We start from the raw sequence: 11342 nt of genomic DNA on the forward strand, positions 1-11342 counted from the left end.
TTAAATGGTGTCAATACTGACAACACCTAAAACTAGCATTTAATCATCTAACGTACCCCTTAAATGCAAGTTATTACTACATTACTCTAAAGCCCCTTTCATTGCGTACAGCTTGCAATGTCAGGATAGACACACTGAGTTAAAACCACTCTGCTGAACAGTAAATAGTCTTCCATGTAAACAAATGTGAGAATTTGATGGCAACAAAGAAATAAAAACAATGTTATCAACATCACACTGAAGTTAACTCCTGAGATTCAGACTTCCAGTGCAGAATTAATACTCATCAGTGCAATGCACTGGCCTGGTAGCAGATATGCTCAAATGCTCGATATTAAGGTAATGTTCGGTTTTTTAAAATCTAATCCAAAAGTCATAAAGCATTACGCCAACACCAGATTCAAAGCAATGGTAAAGCTGAATTAACTTTTTAAAGCTGAGCTGAGTTTATGGCTTGCTCTTACTGAAAGCATATCCCACTTCCCATTACTCTTCCTTTTCTTCTTCCAGTTCCATCCCCACTCCTTTTTTCCCTCGCACAAAAAGCGATGCCTAAGCAGGAAGCACAAATTTCTAAAGTTTATTAGGTAAAATAATATTTTTTTAGAAGTTGAATACAACATCAAAAATGACCAATAAAAAGCCCACTATTACTACTGGAAGGCCGATATATGAAGAAACTCCTGAAATCCCTTATCATGCAATGCCCCTTTACCTCCCACTCTAGTAGCAAATACCACATAAATAGCAAGCTATTAATTACCTTCACAACATGAAAACATTTCAGAAGAAATATTTCAGAAGAAATTTTGACTATTATCAGATGAACACAGACTTCTATCCATCTGGGTTAGTTTTCTTCCTTCTTTCATGGCAAGTGAGAGGAAAAGAATACGATGCATAAATAAAATATACGTGATACAACAGCATGATAAAGCAAAGTTGAAACGTTACATACAATTTACCTATCAAACAATTCCAGGACCACTCCAATATCTGAAGTAGTTTGGAATTTTTATTTATTTAATTCTGCCAGAATCTGTTTATTTTCCTGAATTATACTACTCTAGAGTAACAAGAGCTCAATCAGACATTCTGAGAACTGATGACTGCAAGCTAACATCACACTACTTCCTAGTCTGAACAACTTTTAGAGCAGTTAACTGCACCAACTTGGGCTCTAAAGTCACAAACCTATTTGAAGATACATTACAACCTTTTAAAAACTTCTACAACTACAGATTTTCTCCCTCAAAAGCTTCATGTCAGAACTGTTGCATTTATTTTTTTTCCTTTTTGGAATTTCCTTAAAATTAATACAGCATATGCAGTTCTCATCAAGGTGTTAAAAACAAACAAGACTCACTAATCTAAATCAGTATCTCCTTAGCAATGGGGTTTGACTAGGAAATCTGCAGAGGCACCTTCTAACATCATAATCTAGGATTCTACATTATTGAAAAGCATTTTACACAATCTTCTCCCTACAGTGTCTGAAAGAAAAGCCACTATGCAAAGCTGGCGTACAAAAAGTAGAGCGCTACTCGTTTTAGATGACCTGCATACACTGCCCGCAAGTCATGGCAAACAAATCTGAACTAATTACTTGAACACTTTTCAAAGGAAAAATAATCCAGGTTCACTACGCCAATATCACTGCCCTTTTTTTCCAAAAGAAGGCTATGTAAATAGCTGTTTACAAATGCATTTTGGGTAAGTACTGTAACAATAGTACAAAGCAGACAAGCATTTTCAGGATTGAGAGAAAAAAAAGAAGAGTAGAACAGGCTTGTTCTGCAACATCTCTTCTTAACAACTACTTGAGCAAAAAAAATAGAAAAACATTCAGTGAGCACTCAAATTTTTCTGAGCGCGCAATTGTGTCTGTCCTACACAAAGGAAAAAATTCATATCCATTTGATAATTTTTATTATCCGAATACTACAAGCAGAAAAGAATAAACTGAAAGGAACTGCAGAGATAGGGGTTTATGGGTGAAAGGTTTCTTAACTTAAAACAACCTCTGTCATAACTTCTGTGATGAGTCAAATGACTTATAAGCAGATAATCAGCAGGAGTTTCTTTACATCTAATCTCAGTAGTGCCACATGACAGTTCCTAAAAATCAGCACTCCAGGGAGCTGACTTCACACAGAAGCACCTTTCTGGCTACAGGTATAAGAGTTAAACAGTAAAGTCCAAACTGCAGAAAAGAGCCTTCAATCAGGAATTATCAGGAATCAAGAACATGAATGAAAAGTAGAGGTCAGAAAACAAGGAGACATTTATGGATATGCTGCAAGTTGAAATATAGCCCGTGTTAAAATTCTTCATAGAGTCTTCAGACAAACTAACAATGGCCTGGTTCATATTTCAGGCCCAAGTTTTTCAGAAAATAGAAATTAGGCAAGTTTAAACAACAAACTAATTAAAGCAGAAACACATTTCCCTTATTAATTTATACAGTTCATGACTGGAAGATACCAGGAGATCATCCAATCTCCAACCCAACAAATTTAGACTATTTCCTATATTTGTATAATCCCATCTCAAGTTATGCATGGGCTTTAACAATTGTTCTTAGACATTACTCATACACTTGCAGATACCATTAACAAATTTCTGATGAGTCTGAACTACTACTTCTTGTAATGGCACAGCAATTTTTTTTTCCTTGTTGATCCTAAAACGTTCTTACATATTTACATATTTACTATTAAATAGTATTGTTCTTAAAGCAGGGATTGGGATTTTTGGTGAACTATCCAGGATCCTTATTCCAAATGGCTGCAGAGGCATTAGTACTATGCAAAAGGCATAACTCAAATTATTCTAAAGTATACCAGCTCAGGCTCCTTTCCTCAAAAACATCAAGATCAGTATATGTAATATGGTTAAATCTACACAAGCCATAAGCCATATACGCCCCTTCCCTGGAGTACTGTCATGCTGGACAGCAGTAGAGCACAGCGCTCATTTTTTAAGACATCTTCTTAACACATCAATTTTTAAAGCATCTTACTTACAAGCTATCTATTGTACTGTAAATTAAAAACTTGTGCTTTTTTTTTCTTCAGTAAGCACCTCTGATCACTTACTGGCAGTATCTTACAGAAAGAAATTTAAGACGACACAATTATTAGAAAGAATCTGCTTTCTAATTCTACGCCTCTCTATACAATAGTATCATAGAAACCAAGGAGAGAAAAAACTTACTGGATATTGAAAGCAGCTTTAAAAGGCATTGTCCTGTAAGACATTAAACTGAAAGAGAAGGAAAGCAATGCTGGCAAAATGAAGAAAAATATGCAAGACAAAGTAATGTAAATATAAAGAAAAAAACCCACACAATTCCATATCTAAAAGTGTTTTTATTGCACACATTGTACAAACCACTTCAAAGTATTTTCACATATGAGAATGCTCTAACTGCCTAACAGCCAGAACTTCAAAAAAATTAAAACAGAAGAAGCCTCTCTCCACATCTAGAGAAACAAACAATTCAAGTTTTGAATGTAATATCAAATAAACTTCTCACCAGAATACTTCCCCAACTACAATATTAATGTGATTCCTCAACCCCAATTCTCATTGCTAAACAGAGCATGCATTGCATTTTATTTCATTTTCCCTTTCCCCCAAGTATTTGAGTAAGGAAGAAAAACACGAGACGGACTGGCAAGCTGCTGTGTGCAGTTTCTAAACATTAGGTCTAAGTTTACTAAGCATCATCCTGAATAGTACTGGTACGTTCTACAGAAATTATTATTCTTTTTTTCATGTAGTACTTAAATTCCACCAAGGAAAACTTAATTTTACAAGCAGATGTACTTTTCTTTGTGCACATAGCATGTAAAAATCTTGATGAAACATAATTATTTGAAAAAGAAATTTTAAAGATTTCAGTGTTTTCAGATACGGTAATAGTATACACTTTCAGCTAACTCTTGTCAAACTAAGAAGATATAAAAAAAAAAATCCAGCACATTAAGTTCATCTACATACGTATGCCATTTAGAATAACAGGAAGGAAAACAAAATTGAAGAAGAGCTATAAATTCAGATACAACACAAGGATGTGACTGAGGCTGGAAAAGACAGTACAAAAAGACTGGTAAAAACAAAGGCCATATCCAAAACCCTAATTAACCTGCAACCACAAGTCATAAGCAATCACAAGCAATTTACTGCTAACTATAAAAGAGAAATAAAGGAGAAGAACAGAAGAAAAACAATCACTTAATTGGGAAGATATCAAATGGAAAAAGAAGGAAAGAAAAGATTTCCAGCTAAAGATGAAGTTATTTTACTTCGGACTCAGAAGGTTTTAAATCACAGGCTGAAGTAAAAACAACACTGTAGTAAAATGGTCTAAATGTACTCTAAATGTTGACTTCCTAGAAGACATTTTAAAGCACGTGTTTTAAAATAATATATAATAACAGCTATGATTTTCTGCAACAGCGTCCACCATATGGTTAAACTGCTGAGATATTTATTCATCCCTGCTACAGGGAACCAAGCATCTCTCAAAGGATACAGCCCTCTCAACTTTAGTTCCATGTCTTTCAGTAATATCAATTCCTTACAAAAAGCATTTAGCCTGTGTTCCGTGCATGTAAATAAATGTTACATTTCAGAAACTCACTGAAATCTGAAAGTTTAGAAACTTCGAAAAGCGAAATACCTACCTGGTTTACACCTTCATCATTTGCAGAAAATGCAGAGAGGAACCACTGCACATTTAATTCTGCTTTTGTGAAAATATATACTCACTACCGTGACTAGTGGATATACTTACAGAATGAGTCAGTCGTGAACTTTCGGCCACTAAAATGCAGAACATCTGAAATGTTTATTACCTCAAGACTACTCTGTAACAACCAAATGTGACTGCCAATGACTCCAACTGCTGACGAGGTAAGTAGGTGGAGGGTGGCCTTCAAGAACATACTGAGGGGAAAAAAAATGTTTGGTTGGACAGCAACAGAAGTTGCTGAGAGCCAGAGTACAATTCTCAAGGAACTGCTCTTAAGAATGTGGGGCTGATTTACCTGTTGTACAGAGCACGCTCTACAACTGCTGACACACTACATTTTGTCTAGTAGTAACTTACAGTATACTACTTAAATGACTTATTTACGAAGTACTCAAAATGAATCAAAACAGTTTTACTGGAAAAAAAGTGTTACCTCTGTAACTGAGTACATAAGAACAGAACTCAAACAAAAACAGGCTGCAATTCCAGAATGCTCAGCAATAGTCTGACCCCGCTCTATATATTTCAACAGAGATTAAAAACCCCCCAAAATCTCATTTTAATCCTCCATGCATGCCAATTTAATTTAGGCTATGTTCTTTTGTCCCATAAGGCACCGTATGCATCTCCAGAATGTAGCTATTGCAGCTAACATCCAACATTCAGTTTTCTGTACCTCTTTCATAGAGATGTTACAGTGGTTTTGATAGAAACACCACTGCCAGTGCTTATTTTTTGTGCTAGCGCACTAAGTACTTCTCCATACCACTACGGACTACTTAAATTTGGATAATTTAATACCTTGATGTTGAAATCTTTGTAAATCACACTGTGCTTAGCAGATCATCGAATACAAACAGGTCACTTTACCTATGGAAAACTAATTTTTGTGAGAGCGCCTCCCTACAAGCACACCTACCAACTAAGAAGAAAGTATCAGAACAGCTTTCTGTAAAGGAGACAAACAAATGAAGAAATAAGAACCACCACACCAACAGCGAACAAAAAAAAATTTTCTTCTGAAAAAAGTTGTTACCAAGACAAAATACATAAAACATTCCGATCTTATTTTTTGCAAACCTTTCTAGTTGCAAGAAAATAAAGTCAACCAACACAAAACTGAAGTTCACACAGTTAGTTTGGTGCTTAACATTCCACTGAACAAGAGGGATGCTGCCAGCCCCAAGGCAGTCAGAAGTTAGACACTGACAACAAGATGCTCTCAGTACTTCTTCTGAACTAAACCATTTACTGACACACTTCTGAGCTTTCATATTGGAACAACTCAAAAGAACCCAGAGAACAGATGTGCAGAATGGTCTCTCAGTCTGCCTACAGTAATAAGAATCCACAAGTTATGCAGAGAAACAGCAAAATGAAAGCAAGTCCGCGACAGGTTTTGTAACTGACATTCAGTGTCACCTGCCAAATTTCAGACCGCTGCAGCTTTTGTGCTCTAAGGAAGAGAGATTTACAGGTACCATTAACTCAAACATGCCAAAGTAGGCATGAATTGTAAAGAGAGGCTTCTCTACTTACAACTTGCTATGCAAGAGTAAGAAAAGGATAAGCATACAAGAGAATGTTTGTTGGCACGACTATGCCACCAAGCCCTGTTAATCATAGTTTATACTAACAGCACTTCTTATTCAGTAAGACTGTGACGAATTCAACCTTTTGCCAACATAGCTATGACAAATATGTAGTAACCATCTTTGATATTACTGTGTTCACAAAGACTTAAAAGCATGTGCACTTAGCCTGAAAAGGTCCTCCCACATTATAACAGCCAGAAAACTGTCAGTAACAAGTAGAGAAAATAACCTTTTCTGCCTTCTAGATACAAAATCTTAAGGTCTTAGAAATACTGGCCAAGAAGCTGTAATGCTAAAGAATGATTTGGTGGTATCCACTGCTTTGAAATAGTAACATCTTTTTATCTGGTCATTAACTGGTTTTACATCATGTTTCTACTTGGGAGTTTAGCTCTGTAGCTCAGCACCCAAGGAATTTTTAAACAGGCATAAATCTTAATAAACCAGGCTGCAAGTAAGAGTTTAATAGTTATCCAAAAAAAAAAAAAAAGAAGCAGAATAACTTTTACTCCCTTAGATACGAGAATTTACTTTGACACAGTTGCCCTTAAGAATTAATAGTTTTGTTAGGAAAAATAAAAGATGCACTGTTTCAAAACACTAAGTTATGCAGAAGAAAATAATTGCATGTCAAACAACTACTCTGCAACTATTTTTCCTCTCATCTTGGGTCTGTTTCTACTTGTAAAATTCTTCTGGCGTACCACAGGCTTATAATTGTGACAGAGATAAAAATGCCTATTACAAAAAGAAACAACCATTAATTACTTTAAGAATAAAGTGGAGCAACAGATGGCCACGTAGGGTATGCAGAAGCAATGAACAGGAGAGGTTCTGCTTTTCACTTTGTCCCTTCACACCAAAAAAAACATAAGCATAAAAAACTGCAAGTTACAGTCTGAAGACTGTAACTGCACATAGAAAATTGTCCTGGAAAAGGAGATACAGGAAGTAATGATAAGCCTCAGAAGCATATCTTACTATGTTAAACCAAATTCTTGATGTTCTGAACTTGTATTCCTTGCAACATTATGTAAATGAAAGTCCTGTATATACTCCTCAGTATTTAGTTGCCCGATGGCCTGCACTCCCTTTCCCACCTTCTTAAAAATTATTTCAAGAAGTAAAATCTGAAAGAAAAATGCTTAAAATTGTTACATCAACTAATCCAACATTCTCAACGGGCAGATTTCAGGCATAGCTAGAAAAGTAAATCAAACTATGAGATGAAACACTGAATCAGCAGGTTCTACCTAAAATTAAGAGAAACCTTTACATCAGAAATACCAACACCCATCTCCCATTGCTTCAAATTCGATGGCAGGCAATATCAGCATTTGCTTCAAAGAAAAACACTGTGCACCAAGTAAACCACTAACAAGCAAGGAAAAGAGAAACTTGAGAGCCAAAAGGGAAAATGCAGGTCATTCTATTGGTTTCTTTTCTTAAACATGAACTACCTTTAATTAAAGAAGGATTGACTTACACCACGGACAGTGACAGAAATACCGCTTACTGACACAAGGCACACTAGTAGACTGGTTACCACGAGAAAGGAAGACTACTGTGGTCAAGTAGACAAACATGATCTGCCATTTTGTCTGCACCAGATTAAGAACATTAAGCAGAGAACTGTACGTTTATGGAGAAAGCTTGCAGTGACTACTGATAACTGATTTATCTGTTGACTACAGCACTGGTGCTAACAAGATCAAAGTTGAGACCCTTTAAGAAGCAAATAGTTTTTGCACAGTAAATTTGAAAGGGTGTTTCTTAAAAAAACACCATGAACTTTAAGTTAGCTAGTACCTAAACTCTTCATTTAAAAGGAACTTTTCTCATACTGATCAGCTACTCCCAAAAACTGCTCAGCAGAAGGCCAAGTGAATCTAGGCACATGTTACCAATCATTTATGCAGCCAAAAGTGGTAGATTATACAATTCCACATGCTCTGCATTAATACTTCTGCAGAAGATCGTTAGACTGATGACTAGTAATATGCAACAATTAACAATGATTAATTCAGCCCTTTAAAAAGCAGTGGGAAAAAATAATTAATAAAAAAATATTCAAAAAGATATTTTCTAATTTAACAGTTTGGAAATAAACATGCATCTGACAGTGCTACACTGAAATGCCCTTTCCATGATTTCATCACTGAAAAGACAACATTCTTCTAATACTCTGTAACTTTAATCACTACAGAAATCATAGAATCCTATCCAGACTCAACACTATGCCATCTACACAGATAGCACATATGTATGTTCACACGTCATTAAGGATTAAAAAAAACTAAGATTCACCACCACACATTTCTGAAAGCACAACACCATAGGATATAGGTGAGCTGCAGAAACAGCTAAATTTGAATTACAGCCATACAGCAGAACTTTTATGGTGTTTACAAAAACCCAAAATGCCACAGCCTGATACACGCACATAGTCACACCTAGACCTGGTGCATTCTACATCAGGTGACAGAAGTACAAAAAACAAGAATCTTCTTTTCAACAAGGCAAATCTAAGGTCTCACAGACTCTCCAGTATAGCAAGATGTTAAAAAAAAAAAAAAAACATGCTGAATCTGGAAACTATCAGAGGCAACCTCCTTAACTGCTTCTATCTGAGCAGAGCAAGGTACGAGGACAGCACATCTAGCAGCACCTGAGGCCATCAGACACTGGCAATGTGCAAGTGCTCTTGCTAGGAACAGACTGCTCTTGCTGAAAACCTAATTCTGAGAACCTACCAAGGCTGCGCAAACGCTGTAGCTATGCCAGTTCTACAAGACATCATCTCACTTGAAATACCAGATTCAGCATCCAGAGCCCAAATTTTTTGGCCTCCAGTGACCAAACTGTATTATCAAAATAAACACCACATGTTGCTGCTCCTTTTAAACAGGCTCCAAACCCATCTTAGCACAAAGCAACGCTACAGCAGAAGTCTGGCAGCAAGGCCTTGCCAAACCCCCCCATCTTTGCTCACAAACACCTGCATTTGATTGCAGAGAGTAAAGCAACGAACCACACCGAGTTGAGACTGAAATCTGCACCTTTTAAATCCTGGCCGTGGAGACTCTGGAAAGGTGAAGCTCCCTGCTCCTACTCATCCCTGGCTCGGTCAATTCTGCCAAGGCAGACAGGCCCAAGCGCAACGAACTACTAGTGAAGGTATCACAGAGGAAGGGAAAGATAACACCGAGGTGCAGACCGTGTTGGAGCCTCACCTCCTGGATCCGCCGGCGGGCTCGCTGCAGCACCTCCTCGTAGCCCTTCTGCCGCAGCTCGCTCAGGCTCTCATAGTACTCCTCGGGGTCGTCGGTCTCGGTGAAAAGCACCTGTGAGAGGATCTTCCAGCCGCAGGTGTCTAGGCTGTGCACCAGGTAGACCTGCAGCCGGTAGCACAGCGCGTCCATTTCCTGCTCCGAGAGCTCCGGCGCCCCGAACAGCACGGTCCACATGCCCGAGGGCTCCTCGGGGAAGGCGGGCAGGTAGGGCTCCAGCTCCGAGTTCACCGAACACAGCTGCTGGTGCACGGCGCGCAAGTCCTGGAAGGAGAACAGCCCGGCCCAGCTGCACTCCTCCCCCGCGGGCTCCGCGTCGGGAGCGCCCGCCTCGGCAGCCTCCTCCCTGCCCAGCTCCAGCACTTCCATCTCCTCGGCGGCCGCCTCCGCGCCCCGCGCCGCCCTGCGCGCCGGGCCGCCCCTCGAGGCGCGCAGCGGGCTGCCCGGCAGCGCCTCGGCCCGTTCGGCGCGAGGCGGCATGGCGGGCTCGGCGCCCCTGCGCGCCGCGGGGCTGGAGGCCTTGGGGGCACCGCGGGCCTCGCGGGAGCCGCTGCGCTGGCGCTGCGCCGTGCGGTTGTGGCAGGTGATGGCGAACTTGCCCTCGATCTCATTCCAGGCCACGATGAAGACAAACTTGTGCTTCTCCCGCTCCTGGAAGGCATGAGGCCTCACGGCCACCCAGTCGGCCTCCAGCGTCTCCTCTAGCGCGAAGGCGGACATGGCGCTGCGCGGCCGCCTCCCCCCGCTCCGCTGTCCCGTCGGCCGCCCCCGCTCGCCGGCCGGCCGGCAGCCCGCAGCCCTCACCGCTCACCGCCCACCGCCAGCCATCTTAGCTCCGGGGGGGGAAAGGGGCGGCTGGCGCTGCGCGTTGGGGGCGATGCGCCGCGTCCCGGCGCGGGAGGAGAACGAAGAGGGAACGGCGGCAGGCACTCGAGCGAGCTCACGCCACCCACCACTGCCGCCGCGGCGGACAATGCCCGATGCCCCCGCGCAGGTACCGCCGCACGTCACTCGGGGCGGGATCTGTTTACAAGCAGCGCTGGCGCTGCGGCAACTCAACGCCGCGCCCGCCGAGCTCCGCCCGCCGCCCCGCCAGGCGCCGTCCCCATTGGCTGCCGCCGCCCTAGCGCCGCCCGCCCTCCTCCGCCGGCCGCGTCCCGTCCTCACGCTTCGCAGGCCGGGCGGGGAGAGGTCGATGCCCGCCCCTTCCCTCGGACGTACGACGCGGGCCGTTCGGGCGCGCGCGGGGCGTGATGGGAGGGCACGTGCCGCCGTTGGAGGGCGGGCCCGCGTCGGGGGGGGGGGGGGGAGGGGGTGCGGGTTGACGGAGTGCTGAGGGGAAGCCGAGGCTTTACAGCGCGTCCTTAGCGTGCCTCGCTGTGCCGTGCCCGTCCGCTGCGCGTGGTGTTGCGTGGCGTAGCCCGGCTGCGAAGGGGTGCGGAGTGCGAGGAGATGGGCACGGCTGTCTTGGTCAGTTCCGTGCCTTCAGAGCCAAAATCGAGTGGCTGTTCTCACCGCTGCGCTCTGTCCCTGTGTTGGCCCATGCCGGTGGAGGCCCCCGAGCGTATTGTAGGGCCACGTAGGTTCGTTGCACGGAGCTGTGAGCAGCCTCGTGGAAACGTGCTTGAAAGGCGTGGGTATCCAGACGTGATCCGAGGGGGAGCATTCGCTGGGATCTTGCTGCCCTTTGGGATATTC

General features: G+C 42.1%; 1 protein-coding gene across 1 annotated transcript in view; it reads right to left on the reverse strand.

The window, feature by feature from the left end:
* The window catches only part of JMY (junction mediating and regulatory protein, p53 cofactor), a 63983-nt gene extending 53292 nt beyond the window's left edge, over positions 1–10691 (reverse strand). Inside the window, exon 1 of the mRNA XM_048932398.1 lies at positions 9588–10691. Coding sequence (XP_048788355.1) covers positions 9588–10364 — 777 coding nt within the window. The 5' untranslated portion in view covers positions 10365–10691. The remainder of the gene's footprint in view (positions 1–9587) is intronic.
* Positions 10692–11342: the final 651 nt, after the last annotated feature.

Source organism: Lagopus muta, chromosome Z (assembly GCF_023343835.1).
Source record: "Lagopus muta isolate bLagMut1 chromosome Z, bLagMut1 primary, whole genome shotgun sequence".
NCBI lineage: Eukaryota > Metazoa > Chordata > Aves > Galliformes > Phasianidae > Lagopus > Lagopus muta.